The 27,540-nt window shown below is 41.1% G+C and overlaps 2 protein-coding genes and 1 long non-coding RNA gene across 3 annotated transcripts; all 3 read right to left on the bottom strand.

Moving 5' to 3' along the window:
* Positions 1-826: 826 nt before the first annotated feature.
* LOC118417424 (meckelin-like) lies at positions 827-12,268 on the bottom strand. The gene is made up of 17 exons (XM_035822984.1): positions 12,249-12,268; positions 11,646-11,754; positions 11,212-11,268; positions 10,871-10,972; positions 10,238-10,336; positions 9,699-9,785; positions 8,513-8,683; positions 7,952-8,008; positions 7,373-7,513; positions 6,545-6,625; positions 5,404-5,520; positions 4,712-4,825; positions 4,157-4,196; positions 3,643-3,740; positions 2,955-3,060; positions 2,458-2,600; positions 827-2,079 (listed from the first exon to the last, which is right to left on the bottom strand). The coding sequence occupies exons 1-17, from the start codon at positions 12,266-12,268 to the stop codon at positions 1,999-2,001; spliced, it is 1,623 nt and encodes a 540-aa protein (XP_035678877.1). The 3' UTR covers positions 827-1,998.
* Positions 12,269-12,297: 29 nt separating this feature from the next.
* LOC118417014 lies at positions 12,298-13,473 on the bottom strand. The gene is made up of 3 exons (XR_004831304.1): positions 13,406-13,473; positions 13,018-13,101; positions 12,298-12,415 (listed from the first exon to the last, which is right to left on the bottom strand). It is a non-coding gene; the product is annotated as an uncharacterized LOC118417014 (long non-coding RNA).
* A 634-nt stretch (positions 13,474-14,107) lies between these two features.
* On the bottom strand, positions 14,108-25,069 carry LOC118417422 (meckelin-like). Its single transcript, XM_035822982.1, has 10 exons — positions 24,889-25,069; positions 23,166-23,257; positions 22,767-22,869; positions 20,714-20,801; positions 20,359-20,428; positions 18,978-19,040; positions 18,455-18,520; positions 17,664-17,842; positions 16,902-17,010; positions 14,108-14,212 (listed from the first exon to the last, which is right to left on the bottom strand). Exons 1-10 carry the CDS (start codon positions 25,067-25,069, stop codon positions 14,108-14,110), a joined length of 1,056 nt encoding a protein of 351 aa, XP_035678875.1.
* Positions 25,070-27,540: the final 2,471 nt, after the last annotated feature.

Raw genomic sequence — 27,540 nt, 5'->3', positions numbered from 1 at the left:
ATTTTCAAAGGTATTACCCATCCAACAGGTATGAATGGGGATGACAAATCTATAAGTTGCAATTGTCTGAAATTCCAGTATCTGCAGGAACTATATCTTTCACCAAACTCCCCTTTTGTCATATATTGGATCATTCCAAAAGAGCAGCACTTTGTGCTAATGGGGTGAGATGACACAAGCCACATGGCCAGTGTTTACACTATAGTCTAGCAGTCACAGCAGGGGCATAATTAATTAGGGGATGAAGTTCTCAACAAAGCCTGCTGGAAGGAATCCAGTTGATTGATGGGCAAACCCATGGCCCATTACCTTCTCTCCATTACCAGGTCCATTACCTAATCTCTTTTGGAGTTTTTCTGTGGAGTTTAGGATTATAATATATATTTTGCTTGTGATACACTTTTGTCATCTAACGTTATATTTTCTGAATATTCTACAGGAAGGCTGTTGTCTTAGTTCAGTCCTTCAAATTTGCTCTCAAAACTTGAAATTGTACGAAAGTAAATACATGCTACTATATACAACTTACAGTATGTTGTATTTCATCATCAAACCATTTTGACTGTCAGTATTTAAGTCGTTTGGGATTTAAGAAATTCCACAGGTCTTGGAGTTTGAACTTGAGACTGTCTTGTTTAACCAAGGAGCTTTTATACAGATAAAGTATAAATTAAGCTCTTTGGTTTAACTTATGTTGTTTCCAACCATTACTACCCTGGATCTCATAGCTGGATCTCAAGCCATTAACTACAGTAAAAAAAATCTAACTGCAGTAAATTATATTGATGATGACGAAATGTTGATCTACATGTATTAGCCTATAGGATTTCATACACAGAGAAGATTTTATTGGCAAAATGTTTTAACAGGCAAACTTACTTTCTGATAAAGAAAAGAACTCTTCACTGTTAATAACAAACATTTACAGCAGCTCTTTTCTAGCAACTTTGGTTATGACCAAAATTATCTAATTTCTCGTAAGCAATGACATGATTGTTCAAAACAACACAATCCACTACATTTTTCTACTCCAAAAGGCAATTACAACTTTCTTACTTACATATCATTTTCCCGTAAGTATAACATCACATTTGGAAGTGTAAATTTCAACTTTGTCAATTGCTGAAAACATACTTCTGTTTTACAAGTGAAACAGTCATGGACAAACTTGAAATTGTTGAGAGAAGCTTGTAATGACCCGAGAGAAAGATCAGGAAGACGTCTTAACTCACAGAGAAGTGATAAAATAACACTATTTCAACATTTAAGTGCACTTTTAACGATATGCCTTGAGAAGATTTCACATGACATCTTCCTATCAACTTGAAATGTCAACAAACACCTTTATCTGCCAACCTCATGCAGTCACAAAGGTGACGGACAATATCCATCTTAGACAAGTAAACAAATATTTTGAGAAACACATATAGGTATATACATTTATGACAGATTGTCAGAACCTTGTTTCGGGCTTGGCTTAAATATGTCCAATACATAACATGAAAATAAACCTTTCTTGACTTGTCAGGTCAACATCACTCAAAAATATACAAACAGGTACTAATGTACTAATTTTCAATAAACAGTACCAATTTCATTATTTCTCAATAAGTACTGATTGAAACACAGATATTGAGAAAATTCCACCATATAAAAATACTTGAGTTTATAAGAGAAGTGAGGTCAAACTAGAGAGAAGTAAGACGTACAATGTAAATAAGGAATGTTAACACTTAGTATTCCTAATATACATTTTCTGTCAAAATATACATTTCATTCTTATCACTACACAGTCAACATATTCATATATGTCTTGTACTCAATCAGAACACTTCAAAGGTAATGCAACTTGAAGATAATGCAACTTACACATTACCCTTGCTACGGAAGGAAGACTACAAATGTATGAAACTCTAGATTTATTACTGGAATGTGCCAAGTGTGTGAGTGCAACTTTTCAAACACATTGTCCGACAAGTCCTAACTGGTCAAAAAGTTCTAGATGAGGAAGCGTTCATCCACCAGTGTCTTCTTTGCCAGGTTCTTCCTGCCACCGCTGTCTCGCAGGTTGGAAACGAACTGGAAAAGCATGGAAATATGGTTACCATCGTTCTTCAAGAATGACGTAATCACTCGTGCTAGTTAACTATTATATAGTTTCCCAAGAAATGTTGTCAGGCAAATTAGCAGAGCTTGCTGAAAATTTTTACTTTGGATCCAAATGTTGTCAGGCAAATTAGCAGAGCTTGCTGAAAATTTTACTTTGGATCCTGACCTCTTACCCTATTCAAGATGTCCTGGTTGTTCTGTTTGTGAGATCTCGGAGTTCCCCAATATTCCCCCAAACACCAGCTGCCCTTTTGATATCCTACCCAACATTCAATAAATGATGCCAAACTATAAAAATGCTGAATATGGTATCTATGAAATTTGTTGGAAAGTAACAAATCTACATACCCGAGAAACGAGGTAGGTGATGACAGCATCCAGGACGTAGCTCTGACCAATCAGATCCACCACGCTGAACACCACCAGTTCAAAGGTCAGCAGGACCAGCTCATTCCCGTAGAACAGCACAGCATCGAAGGAATGACCGTCATCTAGAGTAAAGGAAGAGCATTAACACTGGAAATATTCTAGAGACAATCGGTACAATATTGACATTTACTTCACAAATCTAGGACGTTTGTATCATTATTTCATATTTTGAGCATTTAAAAAGAATGCACAAACATGCACGCAAACGGACCCCTTTATCTATTGTACCCCACAACAAATCAACACAGGATCGAGCCAATAACTGTTTCTCATCAGCATTTTTCTGTGATTTCCGAACGCGTGAAGTTATCAAGCTTACTGTGTGTGAAGATGACAATTGTTGAAAATTGAATTTGAAAAAAAAAAAGTTTCAAGGCTCTAATAATGCATTAAGAGAGAATCTAGTGAATCCTCACCATTGTAGAAGTGTCCCTTAGTATCCGTGGCCTCCAGGAACTCCATGTCCAGCAGCCTCTCTAGAAACATCTTATCTTTCACGATGTAGTCAATGTCTGGACGGGACTGGAGACAAATAAACATTCAGTACTCAATATAACAAAGAAACAAAACTGAATGCTTAGCCTGGGTATCATCTGGATAGTAGAACGCTTTGTTTATTATACACAACAATGTATATACAGTCTGTATATACATTGTTGCTATTCGATCTGGGAACTTGCTATTCGATCTGGGAACTTGGACATCTCTAATGCCTGGAATATTTGATTAAAATAGGGTGCTGATTGGTCCCATCTGGGTAGTAGCTTGCTCTTATTTTGTCTCTGCTAACCGCGATTTTGTGCCCATGGAAAGTTGAACTTACATGACTTTCCTCACTTCACTTAGGTGTAAATGAGTATCTAGCTTCAGTAAGGGCCGTCCCTCGGATAGGACATTAAATTGAGGTCGCGTGTTTGGGAGAGCGCACGTTAAATAATCCACCCCACTTATTAAAAAGAATAGGCCTGGGGTACTTCTTGGTATAAGTGGATCAAACCTCACAGTCTGGTCTCCTTCTTGAGAAGGTGACAGTTACCTGTTATGCTAATCATTCCACAAATGTGGTAAAACTAAATAAATAGATAAAATGAATAAAAGTCTTACCCGGTCGATGAAGGCAGCCAGGTACTTGTTGAGTTTTTTGTAGGCGTCGACCTGCTGGTTAATGTCCACACCTGCACTAGTGGTGTTCCCGCCTCCAGCTGCATGGGGGCAGAGGTCAGATATAAAAAAGATCCAAAGTATCCAAAAGATTCACAAATCTCCAAAAGATCCACAAGTATCCAAAAGAAAAAAAAAGAAGTTTATATCACACAAAGCAGCTGCAAAATGAGCAATATACGATGGATTGCAAAAATGTAGGAAAATGTATACTAATGTCATAGAATGTCAAGGTCAATTCCAACATCAAAGAAGAAAAATGTGAAAGAAGAAAAATGAATAATCTCTTGTTCAGTATACCATACTCTGTGTATTTAGTCATTTGTTCAACCTTCCTGACGTGTAGATTTAATAATAAAAACAATGCCAGTTTGGGACTCCCTAAAGATGTCATCCATGTTTGATGAAATCAACATGGCCTTGTTACAGCTGAAGGAAAGAAAATGACAGTTCGTACCTCTTTGCCTGTTTTGACCCCTGGCTGCTGCTGCCTGTTGCTGTTGGGAGAATAAATATGGATTAACATGTGCAATAATGAAATTAAAGGAATGTTAACAGATAAAACAACAAGAACGAGTCAAGCCAGGGTTCAGGAACTCATCAAGTTTTTCTGCCTTGACAAAGCACATCATTCATAGTCTTTAACAGGTTTCGATGGGACAAAACCGTTAACTAATGTAAAATAAACAGTAACTAAAAGTAAAAGAGACAAACAAACGAGAGGGACTACTGGTAGGGCAACACATGATGACTCCCAGATCAAATAATCATCATCCTTGACAGAGAGGCGTAAAAGGCAGTACACATGAGATCCTGATCCCCATTCCTATACTGTGACCAAAGTTGCCGACACCTCCCCTCATCTTCAACACCCTTGTGTCACATGGCCTGTGTGAGCTCTGACTCCCAGGTCATGGGACTACCTTTGATGCCTCTGAAAGCTTTTCACTACAGCTTTTAAGCAACAGTTTGATTCTCTAGGTTGAACAAACTAGGATATATTTTTGTTTACCTGGAGTGGTTTGATAATACTGTCGTACTGGTCCCTGAGCTTGTGTGGGAGGGACATCTCAAACGTTTGGTTGTCTGTGTTGGCGAGCAGCCCGCGCTGGCCACACCGGTTCTCCTGGGGGGAGGGAGGAAGGCGACACATTCAGAACGTAAATGTTTACAGTATCACATCTATCAATCATGCTGTAAACATTGCTTCTGTATGAGATGGTTGGCAGTTTGCTCACTTGACCCTCTATAGTTACACTTGACTAGAAAGAGTAGGACAATTTACCCTTTTCAATAAATTGCCTATATTACAACATAATGGCATTTGTCTTGAGCTACCAGTAAGCCAAGTCTAGACCACGATACACAGTACACTTTCTTCTACGTAACAAGAAAAAAGAAAATTTGAAATTTTTCTGCAGTGAATGAAATCTTCTTAAATCTCGAAAATTTATGCCAGCCCTCTTGTAATTGAATACTATTACTATTATAGGTAAAGCTAGTCTGTCACACTTAATCAAAGGAAAAGTCTCGGACATAGTCTCAAGATCTCGCAAGACTAGGTCATTCTGTGATCAAGATGTACAAAATGTACTGAACAGACATCGAAAATTTAGAAGTATGTGTTTTACGTGATTGCAAGAGTCATTGATTGAAGAATTATTCTATTAAAAGATTTAATGAGAATATTCGTGGCAATCTCACCTCTTCCCTGACCAGCATCTCGTACATCTCCTGTATGCCTGTGTCTGCCTGGCCGTGGACGGAGCGCCCGTGGATGTAGTACCCGAAGTGGGTGTTCGCCATGATGAACACACTCACCTGGGGATGGAAATGATAAATGGACTATAAAATACAGTCAGGTACACACATACATGTATTATTAACAGACTGGTGTGAGTCATTGCTGAGTAAGGCCTGACCGTGGACAGAGCGCCCGTGGATGTAGTACCCGAAGTGGGTGTTGGCCATGATGAACACACTCACCTGGGGATGGAAACGATTATGGAATAAAAAATATGTACATATTACTGATTATAGCATGTACAGACTGGTGTGAGACATTGCTGAGTAAGGCATGACCGTGGATCCGAAGTGGGTGTTCGCCATGATGAACACACTCACCTGGTCAGGGATAACAGAAATTAGTGAAACCAACGCAAGTACACTTTTCCACCAGCAAGTCTAACATGGCAAACATTTAGGTATACAGGTGTCTGCTGACCAAGTGCCCGTGGATGTAGTACCCGAAGTGGGTGTTGGCCATGATGAACACACTCACCTGGGCATAGAAACAATTATGGAATAAACACACATGTAACTAACATATAACTAATGACTGGTGTGAGTCATTAATGAGTAAAGTATGAAGTTGGTCTGAGTAAGGCCTGCCCGTGGACGGAGCGCCCGTGGATGTAGTACCCGAAGTGGGTGTTAGCCATGATGAACACACTCACCTGGGCATGGAAATGATTATGGAATAAACACACATATTACTAATAATAAGAATACTAATAATAAGTTTATTTGCAAAATCATGCCCGAAGGCTAATTGCACGTACAGTCCCAAAATAAGAGTAAGATTATTTAGTACATAACATTGGTTTCTAATCTACTATAAGGTTTGACTTCTTTTTTGAAGGCAGTGGTTGTTTAGCAAGATTATCATTATCATACCAGCTCCAAGTCTTGGCATACTTTTCTTACATGTCCAAGGAATGTTAACTCTGGTTGGCAAGGGGACAGATTTAGTCTCTAAAGCTTCTGGAGTGAGCTGACTTATTGTTGTGTGTAAAGGTTGAATAAAGGAAAATATGACAGCTATAATATGTACAGTTTCACTTACATTTGCCATGGAGCAGAGGTCCACAAACTGCCCCAGCTTGTCCTCAACAAAACGTTCATAGAAGAAGGTGAAGAAAAGCCACTGTGGAAGAAATAAACATAATCGATGAAGGATGTACCACTTTTTTCCAACAACAACTAGAAGCCATTCGTTGGGCAGTACTAGGCCAGCACTGTCGCCCAGCCGGCTGAAAGTGTAATAACGTGTGATTATCTATAAGATGGTGCAAAACACTGGGGAAAGCTGGTTGTAGGTGATGCAGATAAGTGCAGCAGTAGCCTGACTAAAATCGCGCTCCTACTCCTAGCAGCCGGCCTTACGGTTGCCACCACCTATGATCATCAGTACAGCCAGCAAGAGATTGTGTAATCACAGGCTAGTGCAGCAGAGGATCCACTGCAATGAAAGAAATCTGTGGCCTTTCTCCCCTTACCTGTACAATAGCCACCACCAGGTAGACTGTTGACATCATCCCAAACCTCAGCAGCTTGCTGTAACCTCCTACGTACCCTCACCTGTACCTGATAATGAACCCTCACCTGTACTATAGCCACCACCAGGTAGACCGTTGACATCATGCCGAACCTCAGCAGCTTGCTGTACCCTCCCACGTACCCTTACCTGTACCTGAACCCTCACCTGTACCTGATAATGAACCCTCACCTGTACTATAGCCACCACCAGGTAGACCTTAGACATCATGCCGAACCTCAGCAGCTTGCTGTACCCTCCCACGTACCCTTACCTGTACCTGAACCCTCACCTGTACCTGATAATGAACCCTTACCTCTACAGTGCCCTCACCTGTACCTGTACCTGTACCCTCACCTGTACTATAGCCACCACCAGGTAGACCGTTGACATCATGCCGAACCTCAGCAGCTTGCTGTACCCTCCCACGTACTGCTCACTGTTGATCACCAGGTACGCACGGGGGTCGGTCGTGGTCAGGTTCTCAAACCCAACAACCTGGTGTGAAAGATCACATTTCTGTTACATCACAAGTTTCACTAATGAAAGATAACAGATGTTACATCTATGTGAAATGTCTGATCGTTTCCAAAATCATATCCAGTTGTTTGGGTAACTGTTATTTGGCTTATGTTATTACCTGGATGTCTAACCTTCATCCAACTTGACGTTTTTGTTACATCATACCATGTTCTGCTCATTAGAAGATATGCCCAAGGCTATGGAGGATAGGGATGGGGAAAGAGTCATGTCCATCTGTGCAACGACCGGTATATCGTCTAGTTAATATAACATTTACAAGGACAAAAGAAGTCCAAAGAAGTCTTAATATAATCTGATTAGAAGGAAAATTATGAAAAAACAGCCCATTAATGAGTAAACTACCCATCTGGGCATTGGTTAGGAAATGTGACTGAAGTGTGACCATGATCTTACATTCATGAAGAGCAGCACAGCAAACAGCTGGAACACGGTGTTACTTTTCCTGGTGGTCTGCAAGACAGGAAATAGGCAATCAGTAAATGTGAAACTGTGAACTACCCAGGCAAGCATTCAACAAAGTGTAGTGTATGCAATTTCCGCCCTTGGCTTTAACACCTTTTCTAACTTATAGACTTTAACCATTTAATGATGATGATGATAATGATGTTATGTCTGAACTCAGGGAAAAAATTATGAAAGTTTTGAAACTGAAAGCCAACAGAATGGTTTCAAAACTAACATTTGTAACAATTTAGAGTACAAGTAATTTTCACCAACGATATTTGCTACTTTTACTTGCTCTTGTTAGGACTGGTGTTTGTTCAAAACAGAACAAGGCATATAAAAATTATATTTCAGTTACATCTATTTGGAACAATTTAAAAGCAATGTAAAAACACTAGCCCCATACCTTGGACCTGTGTGGCCTAAGGCTTAAAAGCGGAGCCCAATGCATCTTCTGATCAGGGAGGTTTCCTGATGTGTGGGCAACTTTAGTTTTATTTGAAAACACACCTGGATTTCATTCCATTCGTTGGCGACAAAGTACGTTCTCCACATGCTGACGGACTGCGACTTCCCGTTCCCGCCCTCCACGTCAGCAGTCTTCCCGCGAGGACGCTCCCAGTCGATGAAGAAAATGTCGATCGTCATTTGGGTGAAGAGAAAGTGCAGCATCTCCAGGCACTGTGGTAAGCAAAGGAAAGGAAAGTGATCTCGATCCAGTTTTAGCTCAATGAAGAGCTAATCTTCCAGTGATCGTGACAGAGAGGACAGATACTATGTACAGCATTTACAGGTTCATTGTACCAGGGAAATTCCCCTAGCTCTTTTCAACAAGCACAATAAACAGTGGACCACGGTTTAACGTCCTGTCCTAAGGACTGCAACCCTTTCCGGTAGCGTGCATGTCGGTTGAACGACACAGCCAGAATCGAACTCACGGCCTCTAGTTCCAGAGGCAGGGCCGCTAACCACTGGACTATGCGCGCTACCAGCAAACAAGAAAAGTTTCAGCAAAAGTCCACTAAACTTTTCTAAGGTAGATAAAGGTAGGCCTTGGTGTCTAGGGGGCGGAATTAGAAGATGTTGATGGTCATTTGGGTGAAGAGAAAGTGCAACATCTCCAGACACTGTGGTAAAAGGTTAAAGTTAAAGTTGCCCATACATTTGTGCAGATGCTTAGTGTGGCGCCCATCTCCATTTCGAGTAGCCCTTGGGCCACACATTTGTGCAAGGCACTACAGCAGGGGGCAAGTCTGCTGGTAGTGATGTGTGTTTAACTTCCATACTCTTCCCCAAATGCTGAGTGCTAAGCAGAGAAAGCAGCATGCAAACAAGGAAAAGTTGTTATCGAAAGTGTAGTGATAAGACCTTTTTCCTCACTGCACTGAGGCTAAAATGAAACCTAGCTTCAGAAGAGATTTTCTCTTGGATTTGGATGTAAAGCCAGCTGTCCTGTGTTTGAGGAGAGCCATACGTCAAGTACGTTAAAGATCCCACAACTCTTGTTGTAAAGAGTAGGGGTCCTTCTCGACGTGTTTTACAGTTTAACTGTACAAATGTTATGCCTATAGGCAGTTTACTTATTATGCCAAACAGAACAAAACTGAACTTGAAACGATTTGAACTTTAAGCCCAGATTTGGATACTTCCTTTTTTCTTTACCATACCAAAACTTAAGGTTAAGTCTGTTGGTTACCTTGAGAGCACATGCCACAGACAGGTAGATGATGAAGGTTTCCTCCTGTGCTGGTGTGGGGAGCAGAAGATATACCTGGTCTTGTCTCTGTGGGAAAGAAGGAAAAAGTTATAGTCTCCAACTATAACTTCTTGTCAGGCACAAACAAAAGAGCAAATAACAAAAACAAAAGGGAAAGATTTTCTCGATCGCATCAAAGAAAGGAGAATCTTTGAATGTGTGCCCCTTCTCTATTCACAGGAATACTGCACAAGGTAATCCCAAAACAAGGTTGATTAATGAGGTACAATCCAAAGCCTACAGCTTAATAGTCCCTGTAAGACATTGGCAGTAAAGAGTAAGAAAAGGTTAAAGGTCTCATTTTGCTTTTGGGGTCATAGGGATGTGGGATGCCAGGAATCAAACCTGTGATGTCTTGTTCCAGTGTCCACTAGCCTAACCACTTTGCTATTAACGTCACTTATCATTAGTTTATGAAAGTCAATCTCAGCCATTCAAGAGCCTACCAGATCTAAGACAATTGTTCATTCCCTCCTCACCTTGAAGAACAGCAGCCATGACAACGCTGCTCCCATGGCAACCAGGAAGAAGGCATTTCCCAGGGGACCAAACATGTACACAATAAACTTCAACAGCGACTGCAAGTAAAGAAAACAAATATGTCTGACATGTGTGGCGCAATCGGCATAGTGAGATCGTGTGGCGTAATTGGCAGCACTTTAGGCTCAGGCCCAAGAGGTCCCAAGTTGAAACCTGCCATGTCACCGATCTTGTGCCCTTGGGAAAGGAACTTAACACAACTTTGCTCGCTTCACTCAGTTGAAAAGCTTCGGTTAGGGCCGTCCCTCAGACAAGAAATTAAATGGAGGTCCCATGTTTGGGGGGAGCCCATATTTTACTGGTACAGTTACAACCAATGACTGTTTTATTGGTCTAGTTTAAGCAACCAAAGGCTGTAGACTGAAGATCAAAAGCATATAAATTATATGATTAAATTACATCACATTTAATAGATTTTGGCATATACAGAAAAAAATATCAGCCTTTCTTGTGTGAGCTTTACTCCCCCACTAACACCATGTATTTGATCTAAAATTCTTTCTGTATGATTTCAGAAGTGAAAATCCCAATTTAACTAATCCATTAATAGTATCAGAGCCATTGTTGCTTACCGTACAGTCGACCATCTGTGCACCAATTCTGCGTCTCCAACTGGAGGTTGACACAAAGAGAGCCCAGAGGATAGCCAGGGCACTCAGCACTCCGATGGCAATCTGTAACAGCAGAATATGTTGTGGTTGAACTTAGTAAGACTTTTCAAGTCACTACATTCCTTTAACAGCAGCACTTGACGGTAGAAGTATCAAAAAAATTTTTACTTAAACTGCTGTGGGGGTCCCGGACAAATAGGTGGGCAGCAGTCTGCTTGTCTTCATAATGCATTTCCAGGCAGCTCTGTCCAGTCATTGTTTTATTGTGCAAGAAAACTATCTTGAAGAAGTTCAAAACGTACCTGAACGTCTTGTTCATAGGTGGCCGTGCTCATCTCATAGCTCACACTGAAGGTTACCTGTAAGGGGGAACAGACGAAAAACATCATGGACTTAGTACATAGCAAAAACTTATTTACCAAAGCAACATTAGCCTCCACGGTTGTTACAATTGTGAAAAAGCCTTGAAGAGGTATTTCACTTAAATTTCCTCGCTTTTTCCTGAAGCCAAGGCCGAGCTACAATAACACAGCAGAAAATGTAAATCAAGCTTACAAAACAACCAAAACCTTTATCAGTTTACAAGTAATAGAAGGAGCAAATACTGCCACATTTAAAGTGGGTAACAAGCATGAACAAAAAAATGCCTCTGCCCCTGAAACATTGCCAGAGAAACTAACATCTTCATCTGAGTGACTTTAGAATTCAAGATACATTTTGCAGCCTGTGAACTCACTGTGACTTTTGCATTAGCATTGAAGTCATCCAGAGAGGCCTCGGAGTAGGTTATCGTGACCAGGGGTGGGTAGATCTCTCCTTCTCTGTTTCCTGACTGAAGTTGGACACTGGGGAGAAGGACAACACAATACATGCAAGTTAGAAATGAATAAAGAGACTCTTTTTACACAACTGTTTTTTTTTTCACCAACGTTTCGGTAACCGTTTGTCACCTTCCTCAGTGCCATTCTGACTAGTTCACATTGTACTGCAGCTGTAGGTGTCGCTGTTTACAGATGAGGTCCCAAATGTAAAGTATTTAACACAAATATAGGTTAGAACTTATATGTTCTATCTTTAGTGTATCTAATATGTAAGGGTTCAGTTACTCAAGCGCCAGGGCTTTACCTGTACATATCAAACTTGGTATTTAGACTCATCTCATACATTTTATTAAAAGCTTCGGTCCAGAAAAGACCCAAGAAGTCTTCACGGATGAACCTGGACTAAGGTTAAGGCATGATGATGAAGATAGTTACCATTTTAGTAGGACTTAAGAGTCAAATCTTTTAGTAACACCTTGCTCTCATGAATTTCAGACATTTACCCTATGCACACTCACCATTTGCTAAATTGAGTCATGATCTTTAGAAAGAAAAGAGACTTACCTGATGGAGAAACTGCTGGCATATCGGACCACCTGCGGATCTCCGTCTGCTGCCAGCTTTGCACCGATCGGGTCCACCAGGAAGAACCGCCGCACCAGCTGCCACTTGGTCCGGTCGCTGCCTACGGTAGGAAATGTGCGATAAGTAGGAACAATTCTGTATGTCAACCTAAGGTATCATTGTAATACTGCAGCAATCTCTAGTGGGTACATAGTACTGTAAATTTATTCAAGTTTGCAGGAATTTAATTTCGCGGTAGTGGGAAAAGAGACTTTTTGCGGTGGTTTTAAGCTCGCGGTGAAGCTAAAGCCGTGAAAACCGCGAACATTAAACCACCGCGAAAGTTTCTGCATTTACTGTAGTTGACTGAATGTCAGACTGTTTTCAGAGGTACACAGGCCAACTCCTTGGATCTAATATCCAGGGCCAAAATGTCACTGGGGAAATTCCATAACCGGCCCCCCAAGAGAAAGATAACAGACGCATTTGGATGGATCAAGGAGCCAGTCTGTATAAAAGGGGGATACAAACATTTGGAATTGTGTCATCGTCATGAAAGCACCACCTACATTGGCTACATATACCAGGAGTGGTGAAAAGCAGGACTCCAGTCAGAAGCTCTGAGGAAGGTGTTTGAGAGACAAGTGAGATCCCTCAAACAAGCGATCATAAACTTTACCTACCCCAACTCATATCAAAGACCTGTTATACATATGTACGCACCTGAGTTGTCTGTATCACTGTATGCAACGTTAGTGATGCGGACAGGGATGGCGTACAGGGTGCTGTCGTCCGGGTAACGGTAATCTGGGTCATGGGTCAAAGTTCAAAGGCCAATTCCAATCTTACTTACTTCATGCTTGATATTTTGATATCTAGTTGATTCCAATCTCACAAGGAATCAATTAGAGGTTGAACATTTGAAGATAATCATTAATTCTGGAAATTCATCTGGCATTGTGACAAAGGGGAGGGAGACTCAAAATGTGCATTGCTGCAATAAGCTTCATGGGTTGTCTGCACTGTATACATTTCCTTATCAGTGATCTGTTGTAATATTTAGATCATTGTTTTTACTCTACTCAATGTTCTCTACATTGATGAAGGATACACATGTCGTAGAAGACCATCTGCTGGTAGGCAGTGTTGTTCCAGAAGTCTTGGACATTCAGCTGGCACTGAAAAGAAAAGGGGGAGGGGCTAAGTACTTCAAATTACAAATCTTTAGTTTGTACTACTTAGGCCATGTTGATTTGATTATATGGATGACATCCTCCGGGAACTCCAAAACTGATGCGAGCGAGCGAATAAAAAAAAAGTTTGGCCAAAAAAAAAAGGTGTAGGCAGCAATAGGCTATATTCACACCACACTTCCATGCGGCTCTGTCCAGTGGGCTCACCTTGTTGATGCAGTTTGTAAATGATGGAAAAGACCAGCAAAAGAAAATGATTTTGAATCCGAAGGGACTTACCCTTTGTGAGTAGGTTGTTCCAAAGACGTAAGCAGCGTCTAGTCTGGTATTGCTATCCTTACACAACTGTGAAGCAAGAAAAAGAACTACTTGTAGTGACTAAAATCATGATAAAAATAAATTATAAAACTAAAATCATCAGCAAACTGTCAAAATTTCAGCCTATCACCAGTTACAGAAAGATTTGGATGATAGAAAACTGAGTACAACGGTCGGTTAAACCGTGTGCAGACACGTGCAGAAACTATTCTCCCTATAACCAGTATAGTTCTGATAAGAAACTAGTGACCAGCATGGTTCTTGTTAAGTCATGTAAACATGATTGTACGCATTTTAACACCCTATAACCACTGTCCCACCTGTAACAGGCCGCCCGTGACATCCTGGATTCCTAAGAAATCCCCGTTCAGACTGTAGGCTGCCACTACAAGGTCCAGCTTGGACGACTGGGAAGACAACAAGAAATCACTGTTAGGAAATCCAACATTCCGAGATCATTTTCTGAACATTTCATGAACGAGATTTACTAGTCATGATAACAAGTGTCAAGCATACCCAGAATTCTGGATGGACCAAATTCTATACATTAGTATTGACTTTATATAGATCCACAATTAGCTTGACAATTCTGTTAGCTATTCTTCCTGTGGTCCTACATATAACGTCATAAGATACATGTACATCAACCAGGCTTTTAGCTAGGATTTTATAATAGGGCGTCCAAACTTACTGGTGAGTCGCGGTAAGTGACTATTGTAGGAGGGGTCTCGGGGCATCGACCTTCCATGGTGCAGAGTTTTTCATGATTTTAGGTTTAAAAAGTGCATTCTAAGGTATCCCAAGAGGCAAAAATACACAATGTACTGTTACAGATATCACAGTACAAGACTGTGACCACAGATGACCTGGTTGCATCCCTGGTCAATCAGAATTTCATGCTTGTCAGAGGATTTTCTCCCCAGAATAGGGCGTCCAGGGGCATCAAATTTCTTGTTATTCTAAGAAAAGGGCGTCCAGATGACGCGTTGACGCATGCCTGGCTAAAAGCCTGACATCAACACAGTATTACATGGCCCATGCTTGAGAAACAAGTTAAACCATTGAACAAGTTATAACAAACACATGCAGACCAGAGGCCACATGAAACCATGCAGTTAAAGCTTGTTGAACATGTCAAAATAAGAATTTGACTCGTCCATGTCCACATTAGAGAAAGGGACCTGTCCCACTAAGGACTGAATAAGGGGAATTTTAGAAAATGATAAGATTTCTGAGGAAAAGTTTTCCTTCTAGAATCTACCTATCCTCTAGTAAGCAAATGTAAAAAAAAAAGTATTTGAACAAACAAGAACAGTGAGGTGAAACAGCAAGGTGAAGAGCACACACAAAGACTTTGCATACAACTGTAAAACAACAAAATTATGAACTATGGAAACAGTGACATGCATATTGTAAGGTTTTTACATGTCTTTTCTACAATTCTAAGTGACTTTCAGCTGTGCAGAAGTGCAGTGCTTTGTGTCAAACTTTTTTTTCATTGTCATGAAGAAAATCATTCTAGATAATGACTTCTATGGTCCATTGCTGAAGCCACTTAATTATTTTTCATCCTTTTGAGGAAAAAAAAAGAGTCTTCTAAGTGAAACACAAGCAAGAATGTTGAATGAACCAAACTGAAAATTTTCCCAAATGGATGATTTTCACATTTTTGTGAAGCCAGATGTAAAAATATGATTTTGATAGAGTGAATGTTTGCAGTTTTGGTAGTCTACGGTTGAACAAGAAAAGGGTATGTGAAGGAGCCTTCGTCTTGTGTACCCTCTAAAAACCCCTGCTGGGGTGTCGCTGAGGGGGGGGGGGTGGCTTGCGGACTAGGGCAAGGCAGCCAAACCGGCCTTAAAGGCCTCGACTGACGGGGCCTGGGCAGTGTGCCCCGGCAGTCTGTTCCACTCGACAACCGTCCGAGGGAAAAAAGAAAACTTAAAACAGTCTCTTTTAGCTGTGGTTAACTGATATTTAAACATGTGACTTCCTCTGGTTCTGCGTTGGGCAGGTTTAAGATACTGGGTTGGGGATATGTTTATGATGCCATTCACAATTTTATAGAAAGTGATTAGACGTGCGTTTCTCCTTCTGTCAGCGAGGAGTGGCCATTGTAGGCTTGTGAGCATATCAGATACACTACTGGTTCTGCGATAATCGTTAACGGTCACTCTTGCCGCTCTACGCTGCACTCTTTCTAGTGCCTGGGCCCCACTGATAGTATAGGGGTCCCACACTGCTGCGCTGTACTCCAAGTGCGGGCGCACCAACGCCTTATAGCATGTTGATTTGACCCGTGGTGGGCAGTGCTGTAAATTGCGGCGAATGACCGCCAGTATTCGATTTGCTTTACCAGTTGCGTACTTTATATGTGTGGATGCCAAGGACAAAAGTAATGTAGCCTTTGAACAAGTGGCATGATTCAAGACAAGTGAGTTTCTAAGTCAACAACAACAACAGCTACAAACTACTGAAAAAGAGAAGGAGAAGGAGATACAGTACGAATTGTCCTCCCAGTATTTTGGCCAGCTGTAAGCCGAATGGGCAGAGAGAAAGGGGAAAAACTTTGTTAATACATGTGGCAGACAACACAATGCAGATCACTGTCATGGCTCACATGTAAATGATACATTTGTACATTGCTTCATATCAAAAGATAAAAACAGGTCAAGTCAACAGTTAAAGGGGCCTTCCATATTGGGTTCACATGCATGTGTGCAACAGCTTTCCATAAAGATATCATTTATGCTTGATAAGATCTTACAAAATATACAGCTGGGAATTCCTTTAAGCCTTATGTCACAAACTTGTTATATTTAAATGAAAAACGATCATTTGAAACCAATTGAAAGCAACACATATAAAGATTTGCATAATACATGGAACAAAACACATGTAGGATCAATGTTCCTATTGGTGCCAAGGTTCCTTTCTTTCTCTACAAATATGATCTTATCCATGAACTTCACTATACCTGGGGACAAAAACTTTAGGTCTTATCAGCCAGAGTTTATCATGCATTCTTAGCATCTATATTATATAACATTTGCTATAAAATGTTGTATATAGATGGATAGATAGACAAAATGGTACCTGTGATGCAGCAGTGAAGGTGAACTTGGTGGTGATTTCCGTGTCAGACAGTATCTCTGACACGTCGTTCAGCAGGTGGTTATAATACAGCCATGGCATGGCAACTTTCCTATAGGTCATAAATAAAGGCAAGACTGGTCAACAAAGGACGATATCTAAACCATAGCAAAGGTTTAACCAAGTGTTTGTTGCCAATTTCAATTGCCAGACAGCCCATCCATGTTCTGAAACAGATGAAAACAGTACCCTGCTGTTTGGAATGCGAGAAAAACATGCTTTTAACTTTTGTAACTCAGTTGTTAATGTGTGCCAAAGTTCAAGAATTACAAACACGTTGTCCCCCTGTGGTTAGCTTGGTTGACTCAGACTCTAAAGGCCCTGGGTTTGAATCCCAAGCAACCCTCCATGTTGGGCCCATGGGAATGACTTAATACAAGTCTCCTCACTCAACTCAGATGAAAATGATCACAATATAACAAGATACAAAAAAAAATGACTAGGGTGTACTTAAAACAGCATGAGAAATAGCACTAGCAGTGTGTTTACCAGTCTTGTACAGTGCCAACGTTGTCATTATTGTTCAAAACAGGTGTTCTATATAATATATGCCTTAAAGTGATTAACCTATTATGCAATACAAACAAAATAGCAAAAGACAAATGACTACTAATCGATACAGCATTAGGAATAGAAGAGAGTGAGTGTGTTTACCAGTCTTGTACAGTTCCAACATTGTCATTGTTGTCATCACTCAATGCTTACCAGTCCTGTACAGTGCCAACATTGTCATTGTTGTCATCACTCAGGGCCTGCAGCAGGGTACACCCGTCCTCCTGGTTGGTTCCATCGTTCTGCCGGTTGTAGAGGCGGAGCACGCACAGGTTGCCTAGCAACTGACAGGCCGTCAGGTTACGCTGGGCGTCCGTGGCGCCAGTGGCAGGCTGGGAAAAGTGGGACATACCAGTATACTTTAATGTTCATAAAACAAGTGGTTTAAATATTAGCTTGAAAGTTCATGGTAGAAGTCATTTTTGAACTAGAAAGTATACTAGTATATTCTTGACATCTAAGTGTTAGAAAGATGATAAAAATGTGTGTCATGGTACTTGTTTAAGAATTTGATAGCTTGTAACTAAGTTTTGTTATTATTTTTTTGACATTCTACTTAGATTTAAATGGTGCACCCAAAAATTTTTTGGTGCACCCAATTGTTTAAGCTGGGTGCACCAGTGCACCTAATCCCAAAAATGAATTTCGAGACCTGAAGTGTAATATCCAACTTTTGTGTTGGATACTACAGTTAAACTAAGTTCAATAAGTGTTTCAAATGTCTGCATTGAAGCACTGTGACTAGTGTCCTTCACAGCCTTCCATGGACATGGGCATATTTTGTTGGAGGGTAGTGCTAATTTGCGATTTTCAACGTATTGTGGCCAGGTTTTTAGGCCAAGAAGTCCTAAAAAGGGCTTAGGCCAAAAATGTGTCTCAAGGTTACGTAATGGTCCAAAAAAGTTAGAAAATGAACTAAAAATTCAAAATACAAATGTCCTTACCGTACAGCCCAGAGAAGCTGCCAAAAGGTATTCCTCAATGTAGTAGGATAGTTTGGTGTCACTGTCCTGTAGAAATGCAGAACAAAACAGTTTTAGATACTGCTCTTCTGTCATGCATATCACTTGTATATTGTCTACTGTATGTGTAATTGAATTCTATGCAGTTGAATTCTATCAAATTTAGAATAATGTAAATGAATTTAAGTTCGTGGGGATTGACTTTCCTGCTAGTGGGAAAATGGAGTGTTCAAGGTGGTTGTAAGTCTGCGGTAGCGCCACAGACTGTAGTCACATACTATAATGAAAAAAAGTTCACGGTGAAGTGGCCACTGCAAAAACCACAAACATAAAACTACCACTAACATTTCTGTATTTACAGTAGTCTACTACATGTACTAGTCAATAAAGCATGCAAAAAGAGCAACACAGGCAGCATGTTTCATGCTATCAATGCTTCATTTGAATCTCCATATTTTGAACCATAAATGTACAGAAAAAGATACGTTTGGCAACCGATACTCACCCAAGTGAAGTCCAGGTTCTGACTCACACCAATCTGTGCATCTGTAAAGCAGATTCCACCATGCTGAAAAGGGGGAAACAAATTGTTGGAACAATTTTCTCCAAAGAAAATTGTTTGTCGATTGCTACCCATTGCATATAACCATTTTGATTACATCAGTAGTCATTGACATCTTTTTTGAAGCACAGTTTGCTATTAAAAAAATGCGGAAAAGACCGACTGATCTACCCATAACCTTTTGTCTGAAAACAATCATAGCTCTTGAAAGTATGTCTTACATGCAATTACAGTCAAACCTGCCCAAGACGACCACCCGGGGGACAAGGAAAAAGCGGTCGATTTGGACAGGTGGTCGCTGAGAAGAGTATTGACTCAAAACATGCCCGATGCAAAGTATAAATGGTTTCCGTTGTGTTTAATGGCAAATAGTAATCACACTGCACGCACGCAAAGAAGCAAAGGTCTTTAATGTCAAATACAACACGCACACTGTAAACTGTAAATTTAACCCCAAAATCCGACGCAAACTGGCCAATTTCGGCACAAAATCGCGCTAGTTATCATAAAAAATCGATGAAAACCTCAATTTTGAAACTGATGCGGTCGTTATGGGTCCCAATTTGGGCCGGTCGCGGTCGCGTTGGACAGGTGGTCGTTGAGAAAAGGTCGCTTAATGCTTACGTCAATGGGAAAATAAATCGGGACCGAGAAAAAGCGGTCGAAATGGCCAGGTGGTCGCTGAGAAGAGGTGGTCGCTCGGGCAGGTTTGACTGTATATATAGAATACAACACGGTGTATTCCGTATCGCCCAAGGTATCAGCCCGACCACGGGTCGGATCGCCCGACGGCCGAAGGCCGGAGGGTGATCCGACCCGCGGGAGGGCTGAGACCGAGGGTGATGCGGAATACACCGTGTTGTATTTTATTTATGTCATACCCACCTGAGAAAACCACTGTTTTGATGCGAAATGCGCCAGAAGTTGAACAAATTTGGTGCCCTCGAAAAAACAGCGTTGCAACAGTAATGTTCCAACGTCCGAATCAGGTATTCGAACTTTCGATGGCACCGTACTCGGCCCACTCGAAACAGTTCGATTTATTCGAATGGAGCCTGTGTGATGACCCTGGGCCGTACGGAAAGTTATCAGCCAGTCCGAAACACCCGTATCGAACGTTTTCGCGTCACAGGTATGACATAATGCATATTATTTAGGAACCAATTTTCATAAAAAGGACTTCTACTTTATTGGATCAGGAAAATCCCAAAGCAGCCTTCATTCTTTAGTGCTTTGGATTAAGATTTACCAACCTTACTAGAGTACTTATTACATGAATGCAAACTAAATTAAGTTAAACCATCACAATAAAAACTTTCCTTACCACTTGGTTAGGATCAGGACAGGTACAGCTTCCACTGACATCAATAAAGCTTTGATGGCAGCGGACACATCTACAATGTAGATCAGAGATCGAAAACAGTTATTGTAAAAGAAACGATCTTTATACATGGTTTACATCACATATTCTAACATTGTCATGGTAACACCTCACTATTTTGAAAGACATCATAAATACTTTCAGTCTTTTTTTTACTACAACAATGCTTACATGTGCAATTTCTAGTTGTACCTTTAACCTTTTCAAAGATACAAAATGTACAATTTTCGCCAGTAAAAACTAACATCAAACCTTTATTACCTGTACTACAGGTGGCATATATACTCTAGTCTAGTACCTGTCTCCTGCAGCATTTGGCACAGTATCCCCCTCACAAGCCACACAGTCATGCTGGCTGGTCTGGGTCCCGTTTGTTGTGCGCTCAACTGCAAATATCAGGAGATTTCAACCATACAAGTATTTACTTCTATAATTTATAAGCTCTCTCATAGAGATCAGAATGCATATGCGGCGACAGGAATTCTAGGTAATATGTCAAAGGTAATGTCCCCCATAAAAGAAAACAAAACTGCCTGGTAAGTCAACTACACATTGTCTGGTGGACATTCTACACCATCTCAGTTCTACCTCGGACCGGAGAGGAACACTTAGCAGCATCGTTCTTACCGACTTCTCGAAGGCATTCGATCGTGTTCAACACACGACCGCGATAACAAGGCTGCTGGAGTTAGGCTGCAGACCGTCACTGATCCCTTGGATATGTAATTTCCTCACTGAGAGACGACAACGTGTCATGTACCAGGGCTCTCATTCAGTATGGGAAATACTTACCTGCGGTTTGCCTCAGGGCACTGTTCTAGCACCCATCATTTTCATAGCCATGATTAACAGCGCCGCCAAAGGTACACGATCGGAAAACTGGAAGTTCGTTGACGATCTTTCAATGATCGAAAGCAGACTCGTGCATGAACCATCACTCCTGCAGCAAGACCTCAATGCCCTAGAACAGTGGACGTCTGACAGCCACATGAAGCTGCACCCCAAGAAGTGCATGGTTATGCATGTATGGTTCACAAAAGTTCCACCTCCCCTCCCAACGTTGTACATTAATGGTCACCCCCTTCAGCAAGTCACCTCTGCCAAACTGTTAGGGGTAATAGTTCAGTCCGATCTGAAATGGAACGGCCACGTGAACCACATCATCAGTCAGAGTAGCAGACGACTCTTCCTCCTACGCCACCTCAAAAGGTTCAAACTCCCTGTACCTGACCTGGTGACTGTGTACATAACCTATGTGCGTCCTCTGTGCGAGTATGCCTGCCCCGTCTGGAGTCCTGGGCTTACATCAACTCAAACAGCCCAGATAGAGAGCATCCAACGCCGTGCCTGTCGGATAATCCTCGGTAGATGCTATCCAAGGTACTCGGTAGCATGCGACCTACTAGGACTACCCACTCTCCAGCAACGACGTGAACAGCTCACTATGAAATTCGGCTACACCTTGTTGCAATCAAGAACATTCAGACAGTGGCTCCCACCAACCCGAGGTGAGACCAGCGGACGACGTACCAGGTCACACAGCAAACTGAACACTATCAATGCCAGAACGGAGCGGTATAAGAACAGTACCATCCCGCACATCGTCCGACTGCTGAACTCATGAACTGTATTGTTTTTTTAGCTTATCTGTCGATTTTAACGGTCAATCCAATATGTATATATTTTAATACGTTTGATAACTGTAAACGATTTTAAATGTCCTCGTTCAGTATCATGTGAGTACAAGAGCAATTCAGAGCCCATTTTTTGAGCTCTGCTATTCTGTACACTGTTAATGGACCAAATAAACCAAATAAAAAAATAAAAAAAAAAAAAAAAAAACCCATCTGGACATTGTTATGCAAATCGGAGGAATGGTCAAGACAAGGACTGTTTTCTTTTCTTCTTAACCTTTGACATATTACCTAGAATTCCTGTCGCCGCACATGCGTCCTGACCTATGTGAGAGGGCTTACAGTAATACTAGTTGACACCTCAACTGTTTCTTTTAAATCGTAACTACATGACATATAAATTATAACACATAACATCATTGCAGACCAGCTGCACTTCTGTACTTAAACTTTTATCATACCAGTTTAATGAGTTTTGTAGCAGAGCGAACTCATACTATGGGAACCAACACATGGGTATACACATGCTGGGCGACCCCGACTAACTTACTACTAGTAGTATACAGACCAACTTGATCGGGACATGGGGTTGCAGATGGAGGATCTATAGAACACTATTGGGGACAGAGATGTCTGGGAGGAGAGGGTGGAGCTGGTCCGGGCAATCTGCCCATGATGATGATGATAATGATGATGTAGAGAAGTGAAGTACTGTACCTGCAATCTGCCCAGCAGGACAGGGGGTACACCTGCCAGTAACCGGGTCCAGCGATGTCCCTGTGCCACACGACACACATGCCCAGCCATCCGCCGACGTCACCTGCAGCAACAATAACAAATGGTTTAAGGGTGGTATATTACACAAATTGCTCAATACAGACACACAGATCTACTATCACTGGACCTCTGGCAAAAGCAGATAATCGAGGTCGACATGGCCATCCAGTTGAAATGAAGGTGATGTACGTAAGTAATGTTACATATGTATGCAATCAGGTCTACCTGGCAGGGCCATCAACACTCCAATAAGCTTCCACTCAGGTATCACCCTTCGAGTTCAACAGAAAGGCAAGGAAGACACTACTCCATTATCTTTCTTGCAGAAAGAATACTCACAGGAGTAGGAGCAGCACATGCTGCACAGGTGACCTGGGAGCTGCCGATGTCTGCAGTCAACTCAAACCCAGACTGGCAAGCACAGGAAAAACCTGCAACAAATTGAACAATTATTGTGTTCAATTGTTTTCAAGAAATATCTAATTCTAAAGAATATCTGTCATGACATGACAGAATACACACTTTGAGTGCAGAGTTCAAACAAAGATAACCCAATAATCCAAGACAATCCATAGCATTTATAGTAGAGTAGATTTAGAGGTCTTACTCATAGATGAAACCGCGTAAGGTATATAATAGCTATGTATCGATAGGAGGATATAACATCCTTGATCAATGTATACATTCATCATAAACTTGGATAGTTTACTTTATCAATTTAGCTAGTAACTTTCAAAGAACCTTGAAAATCCCATCATATCACCATATATCCTAGTTAACTTTATTCGTTGATAAAACCTCCTTGCTATTGTAATGGTCCCAACAAAATATTATGAGCGAGGCTATTGACACACCCAGTGTGTCAATAGCCTAAACATGCTATTGACACACTGAGTGTGTCGATAGCCTGTTTAGGCTATTGGCACACTCAGTGTGGCGATAGCCTGTTTAGGCTATTGACACACCCAGTGCTAGAAACCACTAAAATGAGGAAATCTTACGATTATATTTGACAATCAACACTCTGAAAAATGCAAATGGCATCCTGTGTCCATTATCAACCCAAAATACGATCTTTTTCACGTGTTTACGGCACAATTTTAAACATCGGAATCTGCTATCATATAGGGTGCTAGTTTTACTGTCACCGCATGTGATCATGGCAGCCATGTTGGATCGGTTAGGAACACGTTTTCAGCTGTGTTTACCGACGAATTCCTGCCGTATTGGAGAATTTGCGGCCTCAAAACTTATATCACTAAGGAAGCGAAGTTATAGTAGTTGTTTTACCTCCATTATTTTTAATGTGAAAGAAATATTCTTCCGAGTCGCTGCCGATAGCGCCGGAACCACACGGCCGAAAATTATGACATGTTTTGTGGTCAGTGTTATTTTTGGTTTATGATGTTAACAGAAACTTTAAAAGTTGTTTATATATAAAATATTCTCATATCAAATGGATGTTTAAAAAGGGACAAGAAAAATTGAAAAAAAAAAAATTAAAAAACTCCGGCGCGGACTCGAACCTGGTCGAAGCTGTCATCATGAATTCCCAGGTCAACGCTCTGTCCACTACGCTACGCCGAACATGCACGATGAAGGCTGTATTAACAGGTATCCAAATGTAGGGCATAACTTGAATAAGTCCGTTCATTCCAAGATTCAAAGATTCCAATGTCTAATCTTCCGAACAATGTCTAATCAACTATTGCTTGTGTAAAATATTGCCGGAAAGGCATGTTACAAGCTCTGATTGGCTGACTGGCATCTCGGTGTGTCAATAGCCTGTTTGGCTATTGGCACACTGAGTGTGTCAATAGCCACAGCGAAATATTATTTTCACAGAGAAAGAAAATTTGGTGATGCCCGAAAATCAGCAAATTTCTTCTTCTTCTTCTGTTTACAGCCCACATTCTTTATGTAGAATATTTTGGCCTTTTTCGTAATTTCTTCATACAACCCAAAGAACCTTGCTAAACCAAAATCCCATCATATCATCATATATCCTAGGTGATCAACCAGTAACAAAACAGAGCAAACAGTGGTGTTGTTTCGCACTTACCGCCGGTACTTGTCTGGGAGTCGGCGCCCGTACAAGTGTCACAGCGGAGGTTAGCGAAATTATAGTACTCCGTGGGCCTCTGGCAGGAATCGGTTGCCGCGTAGTTGATGAAAAACTGGGCTGCGGCGACGTAGAAATTCAGCAAGAGAAGCAACGATAATATTTTTGTTCTCGGCGCCATTTTGGTCATTTCGGAATGTTGCACATGGTACGTTCCCACTACAAACTAGGGGTTAATACTTTTAGGATTTTATATGTTAAAGCATCTAAGCCATAAAAATACAATAAATCAATATTTTGTATGTTATATGTAAATAATTTAAATCTAACTGATAAAATTTAATGGTCTAATGCCATATTTTAATTCTTTCAAAGTGTACATCAAAATCTTACTACCCTGTCTATTGAATAGACTAGCTAACATTGTAAAATTTGCTTGAGGTGACTTTATCAGCAAAAACTAGTGCCTGTCAAAAGCTTGATCATTTTGAGAAATATTCTTCATTTAACTCCACTAAAAAAACTTTGAAAAGATTAAATTATAGATTTCAAAATACTTTGATAACTTTAATGCCACTAGTATTTGAATGTCTGAACTTGTAATCATATGCTGATGAATATAGAAACGGGCATAACCTATGAATACGGTAGGTACCCCTCAGTATGTAGCGTGCAATCTGGACGCCATCTTGACGTCTGGCTGACAGACGGTATTCGTGTTAGGTGAGTTTTCTTACGGATTGCGTGGTTCTATGCCGCTATAGAACCAGTATATTGTCTTCTTCACATAGAGGAAGGTCTTTGTGACCGAAAGTGAGGGATGAGTTGGTCGGATGCCTTTGCATTTGGCTCTAAATCGTAGTTTTCTGTGGGCTTACGATGGGCGATTTGCAAGAAAGGCATCCTTTGTTCCTCCGGCAAATCATGTGTATTCCAGCGTAACTTTGGGCATAGTTTTGATGTGTATGCTTCATAAATCTCCGCTTGTAATTGTTTGACCAGAAATCCTTATTCACCATTGGAAGGGGATGCTTTCGAACGTACACATAGTTCATTTGATAGATAGAGAAGGGCATATCTTCTCTTCTTTTTTCTTATTATCTTGAAAGATCGCTTTTGACACCTCGCCCCAAGCGGTGTGTACTGTACGCAGGCAGGGGTCATTTGGTTGGAATGAAGTGTTTGAAGAAGTGTTGGCCTATTTTGCCCCCACTCCCCTGCAGCTATAACTAGGGCTTGCCAGATGTCCCCCATAAATATAATGCCAGATTTTTACATTCAGATACAGACCAAAGATTAGCCTGGATCATGCCAGACTATTTCCAGAGCCAGGGTAGTAAGAGTACTAAGACCATAAGCAGACTCATAGGGTTGCTGCGTGTTGTACTTGTGGAAATTTTCTTTGGGGCATTTATTTATTCATGTTCATTGTTGATCCTAGAGGCGATGAGTAAATGCTTGTGCAACCAGGCCCTGGAATCAGGCTGGTATCCAGGCTAACCAAATTTCAGGTAAACTACTACTACTAGTAAAGAGAAACTCAGAAAGGATCTGTGATTCACAATCACAGCTATACAGGCCCAAATGAACTTGCAGTTACACAAATATTGTGGACTAATGTAAGGGTCAGCATGCTCGTTTTTGTGCAGTCTATTTTGATTCTCCCCCACCCCGCTCCTGCTATGTCCAACTTGTTTGCATGCACAATTCAAAGTGAGGTGACCAAATTTTAGGTAATTCCTCCATTTTGTTGTAATCCGTAGGGGGATCTTCTGATTTCACAAGTGTCATGGGGACTCCCTGTGTAGACCTTCATTGTGTTTCTCAAGTTTGTGTAGAGTATAGTGAGATGTTCTCTTCAGGTTTTGTTCACAGCATCATCAGATTCAGCCATGTCTACAAGGATGATGGTTGCAATTTGTTCAAATTTCTATTTTGCTGTTTTTTTTTTAACTTGCCAGGTTCACACTTATGTACATCAGTCCAGTCCATGCTGTACAATGTACTTCGACCCTGTGCCTTACCACCCAAAAAAAGTGTTATGCAGTCCTGGGCCACTTTGCATTCCAGCACTGTATACGTCCTGATCACTCTTGGTGATGACAATTGGCTGGTCCCAAAAAATAAGTGCGGAGTCTGGAAGGGGTTGAAGAGGTGCAAAATCAGGTTTTGTCCCTACCCTAGTTCCAATCAGTCAAGGTCTACATCGACTCCTGATGGACGAACATCATCATCATCAGTTCCAATCTTCAAAACCCTCCCTAGTTCCCCATTCGAATTGCTCAAACCCTACCCTGGTTCCAATCCCCATGCTTGAACCTTACCTCTCTCCAAATCCAATCCAGTGTAATGGCCCGTATGAATGAAGTCGTATGGTTCCTATGTGGAACGTTAGTTATCCAACATTGTACGTGTATACTGTAAATGTTTTTAAGTTCGCGGGGATTTAATTTCGCGGTAGCGGGAAAAAGGACTTTTCGCGGTGGATTTAAGTTCGCGATAACACCATAGACTGCAATCTAATATCATTATAGAAAAATGTTCGCGGTGGTTTTAAATTCGCGGTGAAGTGGTCACCGCAAAAACCGCGAACATTAATCCACCGCGAACATTTCTGCATTTACAGTATGTGCTTGTAATTTCTGGTATAGC

Source organism: Branchiostoma floridae, chromosome 6 (genome assembly GCF_000003815.2).
Source record: "Branchiostoma floridae strain S238N-H82 chromosome 6, Bfl_VNyyK, whole genome shotgun sequence".
NCBI lineage: Eukaryota > Metazoa > Chordata > Leptocardii > Amphioxiformes > Branchiostomatidae > Branchiostoma > Branchiostoma floridae.
This window is presented reverse-complemented; position numbering and strand designations above follow the sequence as displayed.

Excerpts from the sequence above, each read along its gene's own strand:
- LOC118417424 (XM_035822984.1), bottom strand. The coding sequence starts at position 12,268 with ATGACTCAATTTAGCAAATG. Across the intron at positions 11,755-12,248 it reads ATGACTCAATTTAGCAAATG|TGTCCAACTTCAGTCAGGAA; the intron begins GTGAGTGTGCAT and ends CCTTCTCCCCAG. Across the intron at positions 8,684-9,698 it reads CTGTGGCATGTGCTCTCAAG|TGCCTGGAGATGCTGCACTT; the intron begins GTAACCAACAGA and ends TGCTTACCACAG.
- LOC118417422 (XM_035822982.1), bottom strand. The coding sequence starts at position 25,069 with ATGGCGCCGAGAACAAAAATATTATCGTTGCTTCTCTTGCTGAATTTC. Across the intron at positions 23,258-24,888 it reads CTCCCAGACAAGTACCGGCG|GTTTTTCCTGTGCTTGCCAG; the intron begins GTAAGTGCGAAA and ends AATTTGTTGCAG. Across the intron at positions 18,521-18,977 it reads AGAACCTGGACTTCACTTGG|GACAGTGACACCAAACTATC; the intron begins GTGAGTATCGGT and ends GCATTTCTACAG.